The sequence below is a fragment of the Homarus americanus genome, unplaced genomic scaffold (assembly GCF_018991925.1).
Source record: "Homarus americanus isolate GMGI-L3 unplaced genomic scaffold, GMGI_Hamer_2.0 scaffold54095, whole genome shotgun sequence".
In the NCBI taxonomy this organism is placed as follows: domain Eukaryota; kingdom Metazoa; phylum Arthropoda; class Malacostraca; order Decapoda; family Nephropidae; genus Homarus; species Homarus americanus.
Window position 1 is genome coordinate 632,551 of NW_024742051.1, and position 21,937 is coordinate 654,487.

Below are 21,937 nucleotides of genomic sequence, written 5' to 3' on the forward strand. Positions count from 1 at the left end.
ACATTATAGCCATGTATACCTATGAACCACACCTAAACAAAACCATGTATACCTGTAAACCACACCTGCCAAACAAAGCTATGTATACCTATAAACCACAACTGCTAAACACAAAGATATGTATTACTATTGTAAACCACACCTTCCAAACAAAACTATGTATACTTGTGAACCACACCTTCCAAACACAAAACCATGTATACCAGGAAACCAACTATACTCTGGCTAAGAAAAGTTTACTGAGAAAAATTCTAGAAAGTTCTTGGCAACAAAGTGGAGGAATTATAACATGACTTTTGACAGGAGTCGAGTCAATTTGGTAAGTAATGACAATATAAGCAAGGGTGAACTGTAATACATAATCTCTAGCATACATATTAGTATATGCATTATCTATAGTATATACATTATCTTTTACATTGTCTGTTTTTAATATAAAATTGATAAATACGTGAAGGAAACAATGGTTTTCAGTGGACAAGACGTATCGATTTTTGTCCCTTATTATGTATTAAATCCAAATGTTTTAGCTCCTACTATAATCAGAAGGTTGTTATAATTCTTTGGAAGTAGATAAGGGCATCAAATATTAAGAATAATAAAGGAAATTGGTAAAAAAAGGTTATTTGAAGATCAACCAATTAGCTGCTTTCATCACTTTCAAAGTTGAATGAAATTATGAATTATGTCTATTTCCTGTGTATTTGTAAATATAAACATCTTCTGTAATTATTTTATATAATTGTAGTGTAGTTTTTATAAGAAAATAATCAGAAATGTTGTTTATATTAATGTAAATGGTGTTAGTATCAGTATTGAATGCTTTTACGAACGTCAACCACATGACCATGGCGCGTTAGTGCTTCTCAAGACGTTGAAGTGAGAGGACGCACTTCGTTTCTTGGAATTAATTAGTTTATTTTTCTACTTTGTGAGTGATATAAACAACCTATAGACGTTCTATATACGTTAATAAATATCTAGAAACAACAGACGGAAAGATACAGAATAGTTTGGTTCAAGAAATGAGTAAACTTGACATTTAGCGAAAGTCAACAGACAGAAAACGTGAGTCTACGAAGAAGAAAACGCCATGACGTTGGTAAGTGATATATTAACTAATTTAACCTTGATTATTGAAAATATTATCATTATATTTTTAATTAATATGTATGAAATGTATTTTTGTGTTATATTTGAGATGAATTAACATGAATGGATTTTTAAGTTCAATATTAACTAGCAAATTAAACTTTTTAGTGGCGTAATTATAACATTTAAATTACGTTTGGTTAGGTTAGTTTAAGGATTTCTAAAGTGAATATCTAATCAAGAAGCTTCCTATGTTAAAATTAACTCGTTTTTTATGTTTGGTATTGTGTGTGTGTGTGTGTGTGTGTGTGCGTGTGTGTGTGCGTGTGTGTGTTTGGTGTAATGGTCAGCATCTTCATCTCACAAGCGAGCGGACCCGGGTTCGATCCTCAGGCAGGGTGAAACTGTGGGCAAGTTTCTTTATGCCATTTGCCTCTGTCTACTCAGCAGTAATTGGGAACCTGGATGTTAATTTATGCAACATTTGGCATCATGATTTTAAATTTTACGATGTATAGGCCTATTTTGGGGCAACATTTGGTATGGTTTTAAATTTTATGACAGGCCTATTTTTTGTAACATTTGGCATCATAGGTAAGTATTTTTAATATTTTTTAACCTCTATAATGAATAGGGAAATTTTAAATGCAAATACGGGGTTTACATCTGATGCATTATTTGACCGATAATAATTATGTAGTTGCAGTACGGTATTTAAATTATGTGCCTGAATATTTTACTATTTGAAGCATTTGGGTCTACTGTAGTTAACTTGAATTAATTAATATGATAAATTCGGTTCTACTGGTAGCTGCAGTACTGTATTTTGTGTAATAAGTAATTTATTTTTAGCATTTGTGTACTATACAGGTATATGTAGCAAAATATCAATGCAATGGGTAAATTGGTTATCTTTTGTCCTTAGTGGCGAAGAGAATAAGACTAATTGATTTTTCATTTTACACCATATGGGAGTGAATAAGTTATTTATAAATTTTGTAATGTTGAGTCTACAGTAAATGGCATTTTGTAGATATTCCAGTATTGTACGTTTTAGGCCACTTTGGTTTTCAAATTTGCAACTTTGGGGTGTAATTTGCATGTTGAAGTTTGTAATACCTTTGTACTTTATATGTGTTTGAATTGCAATTTTTAGTTTTGCAATATGTGGATATACAATTGTTTATTATTGCAATATTTGGGTATACAGTAGTTCCTTATTGCAACATGTGGATGGGTATATACTGTTGTATTGCAACATGTGGATGGGGGTGTACAGTGTTGCAACATGTGGATGGGTGTACAGTATTGCAACATGTGGATGGGTGTACAGTATTGCAATATGTGGATGGGTGTATAGTATTGCAACATGTGGATGGGTGTACAGTATTGCAACATGTGGATGGATGTATAGTATTGCAACATGTGGATGGGTGTACAGTATTGCAACATGTGGATGGGTATACAGTATTGCAATATGTGGATGGGTGTACAGTATTGCAACATGTGGATGGGTATACAGTATTGCAACATGTGGATGGGTGTACAGTATTGCAACATGTGGATGGGTGTACAGTATTGCAACATGTGGATGGGTGTACAGTATTGCAACATGTGGATGGGTGTACAGTATTGCAACATGTGGGATGGGTGTACAGTATTGCAACATGTGGATGGGTGTACAGTATTGCAACATGTGGATAGGTATACAGTATTGCAATATGTGGATGGGTGTACAGTATTGCAACATGTGGATGGGTATACAGTATTGCAATATGTGGATGGGTGTACAGTATTGCAACATGTGGATGGGTATACAGTATTGCAATATGTGGATGGGTATATAGTATTGCAACATGTGGATGGGTGTACAGTATTGCAATATGTGGATGGGTATACAGTATTGCAACATGTGGATGGTGTGTACAGTATTGCAACATGTGGGGGTATAAGTAAAAGGCAGAGATAACCTTGACCATTTATTGCTTGTTTAGAGCAACATTTCACTAACCTAGACCAGAGACATGACAACTTGGAAGGCTAAACTTATAGGCTTTGAACACCTATCAAAATTCCGCCTTAATTAATACAACATATGAAATGAAACGTGATTTTCTGATAATGAGTGATGACGTATGACCAACTAAAACAAACAAACAGAATTCGTAACAATAATATATTTTGGCAGTTGTGTGAACGTTTTTAATGTTTTTTTAATGTTTTTTTTTTGTTTTTTAGATATTCAGTTGCATAGACTGATACATTAACATATAGGGATAGCTGGAGCAGTTAGACGGGTGTGGCCTTTTATTTTAATTCCCCGCATGTACGGCGCTCACGTACAATCGCCACACGTCTCATTTATGTACACAACGGGTAGGGAATATATCAACCCTAATGTCACAGTTAGTTATAGAATACAGTACTCTCACACCTACAGTACCGTAGTGTAGCTATCCACACAGCCTCACCACGACCAACCAACATCTTACATAGGTTCATCAGACACATCGTGGGTAGCCCTTCACCCAAGCTGCTTTATCATCACTTCGATTCAGGAAGAAAATACTTAACGGGATTTGTTTGGTAAAATAACAGACGCGAGAACATTAGTGCAGGTTAGATACATTTAGCTTGTGACGAGATTAAGGGGGTAAAGCTGGCCAGGTGATTGATACAACCATCCGTCGGGACTCAAACCAGGTGCCGTTACGTGCCTGGTTTGAGGTCCGACGCTGGGGTGTTTTGAGGTTGGTTTAGTTTACACAGACGGGGGCGCGTACGGTGCCTCTTTGTCTATGGTGCGTGTTGTTGATTTTGAGCTTTGCATGTTCAGTTTTTGACGGGCTGAAAATATATCTGGGTGACTGGGAAGGAACCCAAGAAGGAGAGAAGAAATGAGGTAGAAAAGGAGACATGAGGAGGAGGATACTACAGAGGAGAGAGAAATGAAGGAAAAGGAAGAAAGAGTGAGAGAAAGAAAAAGATTTTTACGAAATTTTAGTTGGAAGTTAAATCGTGGGAACGTTTGTACGTAGGGAAGCGACACCTTTTTAGGTCTAATGTTGTATAATAAGGCGAGATGACGGTGAGTTGTGGGGGGGGGGGAGCCAGGAAGGGGAGCAGCTTCAACTGTGGTGTTTTAGGGTCTCAAGACATCATTTATTTATCACCTGTGAACCAACTATCAATGAAAATTATATTGAATATCACATTTTTGTACATAATTAAGTGAACAACTAGCCAAGGCCTTCTGCTATTTACTATTTGTCCACAAGCATAAGTAACTAGCTACATGGAGTTAGGTTTTTTTTTTACTGTACCCACTGAACTGGTAGGAGTACTGTATGTATGTTATTCTAGAATTTATCGTAACATCAATCTATCATCTGAGTTCTGTCCATTTTTGCTTCACACTTTTATGCTTCTTACAACTTTGTGTAGGTTGATTGGAGGGTCTATTAACTAACAGCCATTGATATTTTTTTTAATTTCTTTTACTTTAATAGATTTTTTTATGTGAAAGCTTATTTAATTCTCACTAGTAAAAACAAAATCCTTATGCCAAAGATTGAATGGGGGAAATATGTCACTTAGCAACGGGCACCAGCCAATCAACTTCTATGAATCAACGGTTGCTAAGGAAACCAAAAGTGGGCGGAGTTAGCCAATAGGTCAACAGCGGAGGCCAATAATTCTGGTAATAAAATAGTTTAAAGGAAGGGGGGCGGGGGGGGAGTAGTCCTAATTAGGATTTGATTCTAACTTTATTAAGATTCGAGAGTACATTTGTGCCATAAGTATCCGTGCCTTAGGTGATAACGATGGCAATGAAATCACTGGATATCGTTAGTCCCAGTTCTCGTTGAATTGGGTAGTTGTTTGTTACTTTGATATGCCGTTACCACCATCTTGCTGTGAATTGGTCAACGCTACAACATCAACAATTGCACGTTCGTAACCCTCACTCCTTTTAAGTGCTGGTTGTGGATATCTCTCTCATCATCAGACACACAACTAACAGCTATATACTCGTTTACTGCTCTACATACACGGCTCTCACTAAACATAACAGCAGTGTAGTACAGTGGCGGTCACAGCACCACAGCCCCGAAAAAATTAAAAACCCTGTACTCTGAGAAGCACTATCACGTTGCTGTAACAAATTATCCTGTAGGTACTGTATTATTAGAAGTATACTATCACCCATGTAACAAATTAAACCTACGCCCACCAGCCCACCTACAGTACACATGTACTAACTATCACACTTGTATGGGTCACCTTTTAATACATGGCAAATAGTAGCGTTTCCCCTCCACCTCTACCAGCGACCAATAACACCAGTACACTTTCACATGGGGGGTTGGGGGCTTGTACCGCATTACCACCAGTTGGTCTATGTCGTGGTAGGAACAGTCATTCATCGGTAAGTATCCCTTATTCATCTTTTACACTCATGAATAATAGTAACAACAATAATAACAATAATAATGCCCATTGTAAATCCATTGTATATCTCCTAGATCCCCCCAAGGAATTACAGCCATATGCTCAATGTAACGTCTACCAAACCGGTTCATAGTTAATGGCTGATGTATGATAATGACTATGTATTACTGGTAGAGAATCCTTTATCCAAAATCTTTGAGGCCGGATGCATCACGGATTCCGGAGGTATTAGGTTACGGGTCATGGATAAAGGATTCTCGATCTGTATACTGTATGGGGTATTTTTGTCTCGTATGGAATTTAGTGAATTATCCACTCAGAAGTGCCAGTATTCACATGATCATTGCCTCAAGGTAAACATGTTGTGACTATGAATTTACCTTTCGATTGATTAATTCACTCGTAGCTAAATTATTCGATCGTTATGTTTAATTGGGTAGTTAATATTGTAGTACCTTGATGTCATCTGCAGATAATTACAGTAGACCTTAATTAGATCATTAAGGACAGGTTTAATGTTTCATAATGTCAGGTCGTGTTTGAGTCACAACACTTGGGGCTGAGGCAACGACACACACTTACTCATCTCGACAAATTCATCTATAAAACACAGTTGTACTTGATAAGCTTATGAGTCCTGCCTCTAAATACATTGTTCTCTCTACTAGTGGACATTCCTACCACAAGAATTGGCCCTCAGTGGACAACCAAACACAAATGGCTTCTACATGGTGTCGAGATATAGCTAATGTCTTCTTGTACCACCAGTTGGATCTTTTTGATGAGGATTTCAGATATCACAATAATGAGGTCGTAGTGATAATGCATACATCCAAGTGAGGCGAGGAATGTACCGTGATTGATGCTGTTATCCCTCTGTTTATCGTCAGCAACAGTACCCACCACAGTTTAAGGACACTGAGGTTAGGTTTGATAGGTTTCTCACATATTAAGCCAAATATGACTTAATTTTTGGTATCTTTTGATATACTGTAAGGAAATTATACCACTCATAGCCCTTAATGATGTGATTGGTGTTTTAGAGAAGCACATACAGTATATATATCTAGATTAAGTATTTTTTAACACTAATCAGTTTAGCGTGGACTACTATGAGCTATTGGAGTGAGTTAGCTAGATTTAGTATGGTTCGTTTAAGGTCTGACCAAACTATTACCCGCGGCACTTTTTGTGTGGAAGGTTGGCAGTACCCTTATTGTGGACTGTTTAACCTTGATAAGGTTTCCGGGGCAGTCTGTTGGTTGGTGGGTATGTGCCCCATCTAGTACCCATTGTCTGCCCCAATACCAGAAGAAAATCAGCTCACACCACCAGAAAACACTAATTTGCGCTGTTTGATTACCCTTTTTTGACGTGCCCATTTGACATGTACTGAACAGCACTATAGCTACACTAAATCTCTAATCTGATTGGCTACACTAAATTCTCTAATCTGATTGGCTACACTAAATTTTGTAATCTAATTGGCTGCAATAAATTCTCTAATCTGATTGGTCCTGCCCAGGGGGTGGATTGGGTGGATCTCGGATTGGGCATTTGGTATGTATTTGTCTGTGTAAATAGTTCCAATAACTTGATTGGAACTACCTGTTTTGACTACATAGTTTAGCTGGTCTGATGTACTCAACTGTAGATGTACTCACAGGTCGGGTACAGTACTCACACAGTGGCTAGGTACAGCATTACATTGTTATGACAGAGGTACGGTACTCACACAGCAGCTACATCATTACATTGCTATTACAGTGAGAGGGAGTCTTGTTGTTAAGCTGTCATAGTAGCGGTAGTGGTGTGGGGGTAGAGGGGGGGACGACGCCACCATCATCCCCCCTACTCCCCCAGCGGACAAAGGCTCTCATGGGTTTTGTGCCACAGTGAACGCTCCTCGCCATAGATAATATTTTACCTTTTTTTTTTTAATTCTCCTCGAACAATGACAAAATTCCAAAATAGTGATGCTCCATTAGGTAGATTTTAGGTAGAAAACAGTATAAAAAAATATAGCTTATTCTCAGTCTCGTGGGCTGAGCTTATAACAACACAAGTGAAGCATGTTGATATGCATCCATTGCCAAATGTGTTTTTTTTTATGTATTTACTTTTGTTAAATAATCTCAATCTATCCTCATCCACGGACATCCAAAAAACGACAAAAAAGTCAACAATAACGGTATTTATATTTAGTAGGTTGTGCCCAAGACGAGAGTAACGGTATGTACAGTACATTGGCGGCCACACGCGTCCAGGAACACCCTAATAACATTGTATATATATCAGTTGTTGAGGACGGGTAAGTACAGCTCTGGTGTCTCACGGCTCGTCGACGTTTATACCGGTGGAGGTCCTGGCGTGCTTAAGTTCACAACCGTTCGTGTATTTTTTATCCCGACGAAGACTTTTTTTAGCGTTTAACAGCGAGTCGTCTTACCCGTCCTCGTGTAAAGACATATTTAATGGCCTCATATACCTGTCTGTGTTGTGGGAGGTCGACCTCTGATAATTTACATAAAAAACCCTTAGTGTGTAGTGATGCTTTCCTCTTCAGTGTCATGGTATCTTTTCATAATAACAATAGTGTCTTCATGTCACACGTATCACTTTGTTTTCCCTTAAAGCTAAAGACTTGTGGGAATTATTATATCTCATTTAAGATACTACAGAGGTGAAGCCCATTTTAAGCATTATTTCTGATGGGACAGAGTGGCCATATGTTCCATCCCATCTACCAGTGGCTTATTGAGTGTTTGGTTCTTGTCATTGGCCGCCACTGGTACCCATATCCGAGGAAGGCATCACTCACCCTCATGGGAGTTAGCTACTGTCCTGTGTTTGTTTATTTACATAATATAAACACCAGGTATAATTTTGAGTATCAGTTATAGGAAATATATTAGCATAAAAATCAGTTCTTTAGGTCAGTTGGGAAAAAAATTTTGATCCACTTTCATAGGAGGTATTTGAGGCCATTTCACAATCAGTCTACAGTATGTGCCACCTATAGCTTAAGGAGCCTGGGCTAGTCTGGGCCTAGCAAACCCTTTACACCTGCAACGGACGGAATTACACTCAGTGTGGCTGTGTAACAACACGTAACACTTAATTAGATCTCCCTAGCGGCTACACACATAGTTAGGGCGTGGTGTGTCTTCTTCCAAACCTCACCCTTTGCAACACTGACAGGGTACAGTATCTCTACAAAACCTCACCCCTTGCAACACTGGTAGGGTGCAAATCTACCCTATAACCTCACCCTTTACAGCAGTGGTAGGGTGCAGTATCACAAAGCCTCACCTTTTGCAACACTGGCAGGGTGCAAATCTATCCTAAAACCTCACCCTTTGCAACACTGATAGGGTGCAAATCTATCCTAAAACCTCACCCTTTGCAACACTGGTAGAGTGCAGTATCACAAAGCCTCACCCTTAACAACACTGGTAGGGTGCCATACAGTATCACAAAGCTTCACCCTTTGCAAAACATTGATAGGGTGCAAATCTATCACAAAACCTCACCCTTTGTAACAGTGGTAGGGTGCTGCAAATCTATCACAAAACCTCACCCTTTGCAACATTGATAGGGTGTACATCTATCTTTTAAAAAACAAACCTCACCCTTTGCAACACAGATACTTGGGTGCATTATCTTTTAGAAAAACAAAAACAATACAAGTACGTATAGTCACCCTACGCAACACTACGCAACACTGAACAACATTAAATGAGATGCACAAGTTACATTACAGTGGAGGTACACAAGTCTTCAAGATGGTCACCAAAGAGTCTATTTCTCTCTATCTCTCTCTCTCACCCAAACAGAAAATACTGTACTGTACTATTTTATGTATAGTAAACACATACCAAAAAAATATATATAACATTCCTTTGAACTTTTTAGACATCACAATTTTTTATTTTTTTTATTTTAAAAGACTTCGCCCCTGCTGCTGCCTCTTACTGTAGTGCTTCAGAGGGGAGTGTAGTTTAGCTAGTTCAGTGATTTGAGTGGTTTAACGACCCGATTGTGACCCACGGCAGTTCGATGTCCTTTCGCTTGAGGTGGGCGTGTCATGGCTTGTGTACGGTTTGGATAATTCTTTATGACGGCTAATTCCTGACCTGACCTGACTGACCTGACCTGAATCATATTAGGTTTGTATTATTACACGTTCAATACATGGTTATGACTGCAGGCTTTGTGTGTGTATGTGTGTGTTTGATGGTCGTTGGTAGTGTTACGTACACAGGTCATCCACGCCCGATCTTCAGGTCAGTAAACAGAGAACTGGTGAGTCTCGGGTCGATAATATAATGCCCAAGAAGAGAAAATATACAGGAATAAGTTTAAGTTGTTCTCCGTTGTATTGCATATAGCACAATTTAGGACGATTATTGCACGATTTATATATGTTTATATAGCACTTTATATCACAATTAGTACCCTCCTCCCTTCCCTTTACCCCTCCATCATATATTTTCATCCTATATTAAAACAAAAACGAGTTGGTGTGTGATTTAGTATCCATTCACCGTCTACCACACCGGTAATCCCAAGCCAAGAATGTCGCCTCTTTCGCCACATTCTAACGAGCGGTGCGACCAAAAGGTATTTAATTTGATTCTGTTTGTTTTTAGTAGTTGAGGAGTGTAGAAGCAGGAGACGCCATTGTCTTAGGGCAGTGCTATGTAATCACAATAATGTTGGAGCCTTCGTTGCCCGAGAGAGCTTTGTGGTCCTCTTAACGATAGTATATTTAAGGTAGTTTACCCCCAGACTACAGCCAAGGTTCACAGTGGTTCGTACGTTCAATTGTTCTCGTAACTGCTGGTGCGAGAATGTTCCTAAGTGGCTGACTTGAGTCAAAGTAGAATAATAACGTTTAAAAATGGCATTAAAGTTACACCAAGACTCAACTTTAATTAGATACATTCATTTGGCAACATTTACCAGACAAAATAAACATTGTGTCTGTGACCTCGGACTCATACCTGCCACTCCCAGGATGCCAGAGAGGTTCCGACTCAAGCCAGGGGGCATTTTGGTAATTTGATTTACAGTAATATTACACCTAGGGCCAGCAGTGAACAACGACTCTGTGTGTGAGGGACAAATTCACTCACTCATCGGGTCGAGGAATAACGAGCCGTAACAATAAGCATTTTGACTAAAACCTTCAGCCTTAAAACACATTGATTCAGAATCACCTTAAATTTACTACAGACTTGCTACATAACTAGGGGAGATTTTGGCGACGTAGAGATGGGGTTTTGATCCCCTCGGAGGACGTCGCGCCACGCATCGATTATCTCTCTTGTCGGGAAGTTTCATCTGAGGCGCATTAGGGTTATAGTACTACATGGATTTGGTTGTGGTAGAGACACTAATAATGAACAGCTTTATCTATTGCACAGTGATGCGGTTACACAGATAACTACGTGTATGGTCTGGTGAAGTGGACACAGCTCTGTACGATGTGCTCCAGAAATAATCGTATTTTGTCTTTAATACTTGCATATCCAGTATGAACAATGAACAAATTGTAATATCCAGCATGAACGATGAACAAATATCCAGCGTGAACGATGAACAAATTGATATCCAGCATGAACTATGAACAAATTGTCGTCAATGGTGTGAACAAAGTTCGGCATATGTGACCAAGGTACAATCTTGCGCTTAACGTGCCATAACGGAACAACTGTCTTTGACAATTATGAATAAATATTCTCGGTGTAGTTTTACGTTCAGGAGACAACGTTGGAACGACCATCTTTGACCGAATGAACAAATAGTACCGTGTGATATATCGCTCGTGTTCATGGTACGACAATGGGACAGATATCACATAGGAAGAATACATTGTAATAATAAATAAAATATGTATCATTGTATACATCATATAAATACAGAAGTAAACATTGTATTCACTGTATTTTGTGTATAAACTTATCAACATTTACTGTATAATTTTGTATATTGGAAATTAATTATATAAATGAACATAAATAATACAAATCATGATAAATATCCGTTTGATAAATATTATGCTGCAGAAAATATCATCGAGAAGTTTATATATATTTTGTAAACATTTATATACCTCGGTAGTGATAACGCTAAACGCACTCTGAGAGAAAATGTAAAGGTATGCTCCTCCCTTTAAAGTCCGTGAAACGCAATTTAATGACTCCTAAACCAGGGCCATGGTTCTCTGTAGTTCGGATAATGTAATAAATCTCAACTCTAACTCGGGACTTAAAAACGCATCTATCCGGTTCGCTCGGACAAACCCACGAACACGATCGTCAAAATGGCATCAGAATTGCACCGAGACTTCACCTTCACTTAGATGTTTTCTCCGATCCCCAGCATAAGGAAATAATTTAGATACTGTATTCGAATATCGGAAACCCCCAATTCACCATGACACTTAGCACGGGTCGCCCTAATGAAAGAGATGATAGTTAAAGTGCAGTAGTACGGTACTAGTTGAACTGAACATTGTAGTCCAGTATATAAATTAAAAAATGAAATAGCAAAAATGGTAAATAAATAGACGAAATTAACTCGATCCATTAGATAACAAACAGAAGGGGGATATTGTCATGCCAGCTGCCCTGTGAGTATTTATGCTTCTATTTTTTGGTTATATTTTATTCTTTTTCGCAGGAGTAGTGAAAATAATATCAAGTGCGCTACCTTCGGCATGTCGGGATTTGACGTAATTATTCGCTTCTGGTTTATTTGTCGTATGATGGGCTTAGGTTTTGTGGATTATTTGAGGAGGAGGAGTTAGCTTAGGAGGTTTAATATTGGCACGATGCTCTGTCTGTGTGTGTGTCTGTCTGTTTGTCGGTCGGTGTTTGTGTGTAGATATGTTTTATGGTATGTGTTTGTTTTGGTGTGTGTGTGTGTGTGTAGGGATGTGTTTGTGTATACATTTCAGTGTGTGTATGTGAAGATGTGTGCATGTTTTGGTGTGTAGGGATGTGTGTCTGTGTATGCCTCCAGTGGTTCGCAATTAACACGACGCTTTTCCTCAGGCCCATAGCGAAACGACAGACGCGACAGCTCCTTGACGTAAACACACAAATACGTAAACAATTGTATCGCGACAATATTGAACCCTAAACCTAACCCAACCCCTAAGAAGGCATTATCTCCACAAATCGTAACGTGGTATTTGATTTTATCTGCGAGCTTCGAGTTGCTGCCTTACCCACTGTTTTTACTGTCATTGCGGTGATTTGTTGATATTTTTTTTCCCCTTCGGTAAATTTAAAAGATTATCCCATGTAGAAATTGTGTGTGTGTGTTTGTTGTATGATCCATATATATTTCTACCTTTTAACCATCATGGAATATAAAACATACATTTTTATACGTAATATAAAAAGTATACCATATCATACACATTAACACTTGACAGAAGAAACACACCAATAATACACAGTGAATAGGAGATATTATACACGAATCATCATACATAAAGTGACACATTTCACCCCCCCCCCCTCATACACCATGGCAGAGAAGAGGGGCAACAATTCATACATAACAGTGTATATGTGTGTATATAACCCTCCGTATTTAACATAACTCCAATATAAATCACATTGGTGTCCAAGGCCATATTCTCCAAGTATAATATGACTCAAAATAAGGAAGACATATTTTGAAAAACTCATAACCAAAATTCCACCATGACAGTTTACAGCTGGGAAGACAAGTTATAACATTATTTGATTTCTGGGATGTATGGTGAATATATATTATATTTTTTTAACATATTATATACAATATGGCCCTAAAGTGTGACTCCATAGGCTCTTAACGTCAGTACAGTATGGGGTAATTCTTCATAATGGTTGTCGTTACTGTGGATGCTGATCGATGTTGATTCTGCAATGCTCTGTCTATTCTGTTGCAATGGAATCAATACAGTATCACCCTTTTGCACGATCTGGTATTTGGAGGTTGTTTCTGTACAGCGTTAAGTGCCTAAGAAGAGAGAGACTTTGGGTACACAATGTATGTATGCATGTATGTATGTATGTATGTATGTATGTATGTATGTATGTATGTATGTATGTATGTATGTATGTATGTATGTATGTATGTATGTATGTATGTATGTATATAAACAGGTTGTTATTCTTACATGGGCCCTTAGATGAGACAAAGGATAAACACTAAAGGAGTTGTATTGGAGGTTTAAACTTGGCTCGATGCTGTGTGTGTGTGTGTGTGTGTGTGTGTGTGTGTGTGTGTGTGTGTATACATATGTCTCTAATACACTGGTAATTTCTGTATACTGTGTATTAAAAGTGTAGGAATTTGCATCACACACACACACACCATCAACCATCGTGCCAAGTTCAAGCCTCCAGTACACCCCCTTTCCCTGGGTTGTATACATTGTAGTGTAAATTATGAACAAGTTAGCACACCATACTTCAACAGAGTGTCTCATAAGGGTTATTATACTCTCTGGGCAAATGTTTATCATGGGACACTAGCACCTGATGTAGCCTAACGACTCTTGCTCGTTAACCCTATAATCACCCTGGTGTGTACTCTGCCATTGTCCAGGTGACTGTAGAGTTACTGGTAGTTATTATAATGTCTAAACACATGACAAGTTTCACATTTAATTAGAAACAGACAACACACACATTTTTATTATTGGTTTCTCTTACTTAAGCAGTTGTACTGTTACACAGGCCTATGCCTTTGAGATACTAAGAAAATGAATATGTACACTTCTATCAACTTATTTTTTTCCCTATAGCAGCGACTGAGTTTTGAGACGACACACTGCCGTCGTCCTCAGTCTACTGCCGACGAATGAGGAGATCAGCAAACATGAGCCCTTGTGACTCCAGTCCTAATAAAAAAAAAAACTATGAATTTGTTAAATATATCGTCCATTGCTCTGATTCGCTGACCGTGTTAGTTGATTTGCATACAGCGGCAACATCGCCAAACGTGTCGCTCGGTGGGAGTAGCATTGACAACAGTTATATATATATACACATAGTACATAGGATCAAATCTCACATTGGGGTTAAAGTTCTCTTAATGGTGATCTATGTTCTTTTGTTTATTTTCTTGGGGCTGAACACAATTGCCAACAATACCTGAGTGTATGGCAACATGGCAGGCTTTTCTATATATGGAGTATTGTATCGTTCTTCCTCCTGGCGTTCGTCATCATCTTGGAGACGCCGTTTCGCTCGCCGTAATCACCGGGCGTCGGAGCGTTCGTCCCCGCGGTCGAGTCGTGCGCCGGGGGGGAAGCGTCCGACACGGCGAGCGATTCTCTCCCTCACAACTCCAGTTCGAACTTGGAAGACATGACACCAAAACATCTCCACAGTGGTCAGCGCCGGAGCTTCCGTGACCACCTGGCAAGCCTCAGTGGGGAAGTTCGTCTCAACACACAACACCAACACACCCCTTTCACATCATTAACTTCACATCCCTGCCACATCATTAACTTCACATCACTGCCACATCATTAACTTCACATCCCTGCCACATCATTAATTTTTTTCCTCCATTAATGTAAATCAATGTTTGCCATATATATATATTTAATTAAGGATTAAGTTTAGTTCCCATTCACCGCATATGTGACTCTAGCATCTCAACGAAGAGCTTGTTCATGGGCACACTACCCTGGTGCCGTACGGAGAGCCAGTACCTCCTCAGGGCCGCGTCTGCTGCTCTTAACGACGGCAAGCACAGTAATAGCGACTGCATCTGTACTACCGCGTCCCGTAGTCTGCAAAGCCAAGGCCGTTGTTAGTCGTTGAGGATATTATATTATTATTACTGTGATTGAATCCTTTTGGCCCATAAGAGTGTAATAAAGTTAGTTGTAAATGCACTATTGTAGTCTGGTAATGTAGTCCATTAATAATGAAGTATTATGAGAGGTACAAGTGTGTGTGTGTGTGTGGTCATTGTAAATAGATAAATATGATACATGATAGACTGGATTGATAAATAGATCCAACATATAAGTAAAATAAATAAATGAATATAGATACAAACATCAACACACACAGATACAGACATACACACACACACACACACACACACTCAGACACACACACACACACATTCAGTCAACCAATGAGGACGCACCTGATTGTTGCTACCGCGTCGTGCAGTGCTTGAAGGATATTCTGCCGCAGGCGGTGTAGGGCCTGGTTGTCTTGAAGCCGCACGTCCGAGTTGGTCAGCACGAGAGCCTTTAGTAGCAAGAACTCTTCCCTGTTGATGCCGCATTGCTCCAGTCTCTCAACCACACCCAGAACCTGTGTAGGGATGTGGTTGTTAGGAGGGAATGTGGGTGTTAGGAAGGGGATGTGGTTGTTGGGGGATTGTGGGTGTTAGGAAGGGATGTGGTTGTTGGAGGATTGTGGGTGTTAGGAGGGGGATGTGGGTGTTAAGAGAGGGATTGTGGGTATTAGGAAGGGGATTGTGGGTGTTAGGAAGGGGATTGTGGGTGTTAGGAAGGGGATTGTGGGTGTTAGGAAGGGGATTGTGGGTGTTAGGAAGGGGATTGTGGGTGTTAGGAAGGGGATGTACTATACTCTATAGGGACATAAGAATTGTTTTTCTATCAGAGTACTTGTTGATAATGAGGGATTACTTAATAGGCAATTAGAACCTACATTCCTTTGGTTGAGTGGTAATGTGTGTGTACTGTATCTCTCACCACTGTGTTCTAGGTTCAGTCCCCAGAACAGGTGTGTGATGGTGTGTGTGTTATGGAGTGTGACAGTACCCAACTATGACAGGTTTTTTCTCTGGGTACTAAAACTTGGCAATAAAGATCATAACTAAGTAACAAACTAAACGACCTTAATGGGTAGTAAGTTAATAAATGATGAAATGATCCAAAAATATAAAAAAAAATGCCTTAGGATCGACTCTACAGTACTGAATTATTACGAACGGCCTCGTGACACAAACGCTCGCCCTGGTACGACACCGAAGCCACTCACCTGCGTAAAAAGCTCGGTAGCATTGCATTCCCTCGCTTGTTTCTCGTCTAAACTGAAGTCCGGAGCAAAATGGAGCGTGTGGGCATGAGCGGGCATGGAGCGGTAAGCCAGGCCCAGCGTTAGGATCTCCCCCCAGGTGCTCTGTAGTAGCCGCATCTGGTCATTTAGTGCGAGCTCGGTGAACCCTGCAGGTGTGGGGGTGATGAGATATACATTACCTTTATATTTATCCCTAATTATTTAAAATATACCTGTGTTTTAAGTACAGTATACTATATATATATACCTGTACTGGGCATATATATAGTATAGTATGTATATTTTATAACTCAAAATGTATATTAGGGTAAATATAATGTGTATAAGACTCATACTTCAAGATACATACCTGCATAATGATGTTTATACGTATACCTACATGTTCACTCATATCTACAGTACTAGCATACATAAGTACAGTACACACACAAGCACAGTACACATATACAGTACATACATACATAACATACATTAATACATACATACATACATGAGTAAATAGAATCTCCATCGAAAACTTAATATTGTTGTTTAATGTTTACTGTATTGGTATTTTCTGGCTAAATAAGCTCTTACAATTATTCACTCAATTAGTAATTCACTCAATCAATCAATCGTTTATGCAGTCACTAAATTAATCAATCATTCAAGCAATTACTCTCAATCAAACAGTTACTCTCAATCAATCATTTACTCACTCACTCACTCACTCATTCACTCACTCACTCACTCACTCACTCACTCAATCAATGAACCAAATCTTACCAGGAATTTGTTTAGCCCAGCCTATGGTAGAGACCAGCTCCCTGTCGTAGAGGTCAGCCAGCGTGGATATAGTCAGGAAGTCTGCGTCGGACACCGTTAGGTCGGGCAGAGCGTAGAGGGGGTCGGGCTCACACGAGATGAGGGATTTCAGAAGCTTATTATCTGTAGGGAGTGAGATCGTTTGGTTAGGTTATGGTTAGGTTTGGTGAGGTTAGGTTAGGTTAGGTTAGGTTAGGTTAGGTTAGGTTAGGTTAGGTTAGGTTAGGTTAGGTTAGGTTAGGTTAGGTTTGGTTTGGTTTGGTTTGGTTTGGTTTGGTTTGGTTTGGTTTGGTTTGGTTTGTTTAGGGAGGGAGGGATTTCATGGTACAGTGTTATGAACAAAGTAATCTGGGATTGTACCATTTGGGTGTGAGGGGAGGGATTGTGAGATGGTACAGGTACTATTTTGGTGTGAAGGAAGGGATTGTACCATTTACCAGTAGGTATGTGGTGAGGGATTTCATGGTACAGTATTATGAACAAAATAATCAGAAATTGTACCATTTAGTGTGTGAAACCTCCGTGTGGGATTTAATTAAACAGTTGAAATTGTACCATTTATGAGTACGTAATAATCTGTAGTCCGGAACACAGTTGATATTGTACTATTTTAGAGTACTGTATATAATTGAGAGATAGATAGATAGACATTATAGGTAGATCAAGAGAGATGGGCATTACAGTATAGGTAGATAGATAGATAGATAGATAGATAGATAGATAGATAGAGACAGGCAGATCTACAGACACTTAAAACAACCAACAGACAGACATACTTAGATAGATAGATAAATAGACAGACAGACAAATAGATAGAGAGACAGACAGACAGACAGACGAGACTCACCTTCTAAGGAAACTTTTTTGACGGGCATTTGGAGAGAGAACGGCGACTCTGTGGTCCTCCTGTACTTCTGCCGTCCTCCTCTCACCCGGTCTAACCTGCAGGTGACATGTGATGGTTAGGTTAGGTTAGGTTAGGGTAGGGTAGGGTAGGTTAGGTTAGGTTAGGTTAGGTTAGGTTAGGTTAGGTTAGGGTAGGGTAGGTTAGGTAGATATATAATGGAGGTAGGTAGATATGTTGGCAGATAGTTGTGTAGGTAGGTAGGTAGGTGGGTGGGTAGTTAGTTATGTTGATTAATAGATAGGTAGGTGGGTAGTTAGGTACATAGGTAGATAGGTAGTTAGGTAGGTGGGTAGTTAGGTAGGTAGATTACTGTAATAAATGCAATGATAAATTTGTTGAAACTTTAACATGATGAATCTGTAATGCTAATATGAAACTAGATACAATATACATTACAGTAACCATATGACACTACAGTGGCTTTTGAAATGTTAACCTCTGAAAGATTTAATACAGGGATACAGTGAATGCTCTATTGCTCTACCCCAATACAGTGTACGAGTTACAGTATTTTATGTAGCCTATGGAAGGTTATTACTGTAATTTTTTTTAAGGTGAAGATTTCTAGCATAATACAGTAGTACAGTACATAAGACGATACAGTACAGCTTTAGTCTGATCCACTGTAAATTTGAATTGTTTCTGTATTTTGAGTTGTGTATTTCATTTGTAGATAAAACCCATCTTGCTTAAAATAGTTGAATTCCTCATTGATAATACTAGAATGTCTTTAGTGACTTAATCCCTTGAGTATGATAATTTAACCTATTGAGTATGATGAATGAACCTCTTTTCACTGATAACCTAACTTAACCTAACCCTAACCTAGCCAACCCTATCCTAGCACACTACAGTACATAACTTAACCTTGCCCTGCCCTGCCTTACCCTACCCTAACTTATAGATAACATAACCTTACACTAACCTTATGTACCCTAACCTACCCAAAGATAAAAGAAGATAAATCCCAGGTCCATACCCTCTCCCACCCAGGTAGGAGGAGGCAAGAGAGGAGCCTCACATTAAATATAGCACGCACCTGACGCCCTCCTTAAGCATGCCGACTCGCAGACACTTGTGGAACCGACATGCCTGACACGCCTTCCGTCTTCTCTTGTTGATCTCACAGTCATTAGCAGCCGGGCACGTGTACTCAATGTTACCCTGAGAACACACAACGGGTTGATTAGTCGCGGAATTGGGGTACTGGGGTGTAAGCTACGATGATTTAATCGGGGGTGTCTCGGGGAAATGCATACAGAGGTCTTTATAGGCCGTCGTGGTGGTCTTGCGAATTTTTTATTTTGTTAGTCACTCTAGCGGTGTTTTTCCTCGCTCGTGGGACATCTCGGGTATTTGATAAGTTAGGACAGTGTGTTACAAAAACAACCTTGTCATTGTCCTCATTTTGCGCCTGAAGAAGGACAATGTCGGTTGTACAGAAACATCCAGGCAGTCTCCACGATAATTCTATAAAACAGTGTGTGTACAATTTCCTGAGACATCCACCACCCCTCCCCCCCCCCCACATATGGTATAAAGATTGTTCCGCTGTCATTTATCATATAATTCAGGGACAAGGGATTGAAATTGACACGTTGATTGAGCCATGAGTACAATCACCATCTCCAAACGGCCATTAACATTTCCTAGAAGTCCATTTGGTTGCTGGGAGTCGTGGAGTCACATCGCGAATTCACCGTCATTTTTACATCACGAGAATACAATTGATTTTTTTTTCAGGAATTGATCGTCAGAAGGAATAGAATTATCAGTGTATTCGTTGATGTGTCGCGACTTATAACAACCAATCAGCTTCTGCGGATTGTAATGGTCGGTTAGGGTGTTAAAGCTGGAGTGAAATGACCTATAGGGGTAGGGAATAATATGTTCCAGTGTATATAGTACAATATGCTCTCTCTCTCTCTCTCTCTCTCTCTCTCTCTCTCTCTCTCTCTCTCTCTCTCTCTCTCTCACACACACACAGTCGATTACATGGGGTCTAGCCTAATCAGGATTATTACAGTAAGTTATCATACAGTACATAGTTAAGGACTTTGGATATTAATTAAAGCCACTAAAAATATAATGATGTAGACGTAGATAATATTTTTAAATACAGTAAATTACATATATAGGTCGATAAATAATTTTATGTTGATTTTAATATGCAAATGAGGATGAAAGGCTTAGTTTAATTTGGAGAAACTTGATTAACTTGATAATTTTCAGTGTTATCTGCAATGGATCATGTGAAGATTGGGCACCCCAGCTTATTTTACCTGATGATTGAAGAATATTGTATAGTTATGTTACCTGTAGGGATTTGGCTTGGTTAGGTTAGGTTAGGTGATTGGGTTTGTTTAGGTTAGCTTAGATTAAGTTAGGTTGGGTTAGGTTAGCATTTGGTTAGGTTAGGATTAGACTTGATTAAGTTAGGTTAGGTTAGCATTTGGTTATGTTAGGATTAGACTAGGTTATGTTAGGTTAGATTACTTTAACATTAGTGTATTTAATCATAGGGTGAAATAAACCAAGGTGCCTAATCATAACACGATAGTAATTTGTAAGTAATCCCAGACCACAAGACACTATTTTACTGTACTGAGCAAGATAACAGTTAATATAGCAAGTTAACAAAGACTTTTAGTAAGGAAAATATGAGTAGTACTTTTAGCAAGATAACAAATAATTCTAGCAAGATAACAAATACTTTTAGCAGGATAACAAATTTAGCAAGATAACAAATACTTTTAGCAAGGAAAATATGAGTAGTACTTTTAGCAAGATAACAAATACTTTTAGCAAGATAACAAATAATTCTAGCAAGATAACAAATGAAGGTCTTACTTTTCTTACCTGGATGGTTCTCTTAAAGAAAGCTTTACAAGCCTCGCAGGATGCAACGCCGTAGTGGAAACCCGACGCTATGTCCCCACACACCAGACACGAACGCTTGGGCCCGTCGTCCTCTCGTAAACTCTGTGGGTTGGTGGGTTGAATTAGTGTGGGTTGAGTGTGGGTTGGTGGGTTGAATTAGTGTGAGCTAAGTCATGGGTTAAAAATATCATCAATAGGTGTGTGGATCAAATGTAAAGGTCTGTGGGCTTTGTCATGGGTTAAAACTATCATCTAAGGAGGTGTGGGTTGAATATAAGGATGTGTGGGTCGAATAATGGGTTAAAACTCTCATCTAAGGGTGTGTGGGTTGAATATAAAGGGGAATATAAGGAAGTGTGGGTCGAATGTAAAGATCTGTGGGACAAATCATGGGTCAGAACTCACTTCTGAGGGGGTATGGGCTGAGTCACTGGCCATGGAGGTCGTAGAGGAACAGAATTGGTGATCTGGGCTGGGCGGGGAGTCGGTAAACAGCTTCATGTGTTTAGGTGACGGCTGGGCCTCATCCCCACACTCACTGTAGTCCAGCTGAAACAATATTTGAGCTTAGTTACCCCATGTCACCTCTTGCCGTTTTCTCTTTTACAGTTAAAGGAGACAGCTGTAGGGAAAAGTAAACAAATGATTTTAAATCTTAAGAATATTTTTATAGGTTCTGTCAATAGTATCCCACCTGAAACAATATTTTAGCTTAGTTACCCCTTGC

At 39.2% G+C, this 21,937-nt stretch overlaps 1 protein-coding gene and 1 long non-coding RNA gene across 4 annotated transcripts in view; one reads left to right on the forward strand and one right to left on the reverse strand.

Annotated features, from left to right (window-relative positions):
- The first annotated feature begins 804 nt into the window (after positions 1–804).
- The window catches only part of LOC121876470, a 144,600-nt gene continuing 123,467 nt past the window's right edge, over positions 805–21,937 (forward strand). The window contains exon 1 of the long non-coding RNA XR_006090770.1: positions 805–1,102. This is a non-coding gene — a long non-coding RNA (uncharacterized LOC121876470). The remainder of the gene's footprint in view (positions 1,103–21,937) is intronic.
- LOC121876469 (steroid hormone receptor ERR2-like) overlaps positions 3,059–21,937 on the reverse strand; it is a 45,472-nt gene continuing 26,593 nt past the window's right edge. For 2 of the 3 annotated variants that reach the window (XM_042381572.1, XM_042381570.1), the window contains 8 exons: positions 21,616–21,759; positions 21,181–21,312; positions 19,370–19,494; positions 18,271–18,365; positions 17,385–17,546; positions 16,581–16,765; positions 15,715–15,887; positions 3,059–15,349 (listed from right to left, as the gene is read on the reverse strand). In XM_042381572.1, coding sequence (XP_042237506.1) covers positions 15,187–15,349; positions 15,715–15,887; positions 16,581–16,765; positions 17,385–17,546; positions 18,271–18,365; positions 19,370–19,494; positions 21,181–21,312; positions 21,616–21,711 — 1,131 coding nt within the window. In that variant the 5' untranslated portion in view covers positions 21,712–21,759 and the 3' untranslated portion in view covers positions 3,059–15,186. The remainder of the gene's footprint in view (positions 15,350–15,714; positions 15,888–16,580; positions 16,766–17,384; positions 17,547–18,270; positions 18,366–19,369; positions 19,495–21,180; positions 21,313–21,615; positions 21,760–21,937) is intronic. The other variant, XM_042381571.1, reaches the window with a different exon arrangement.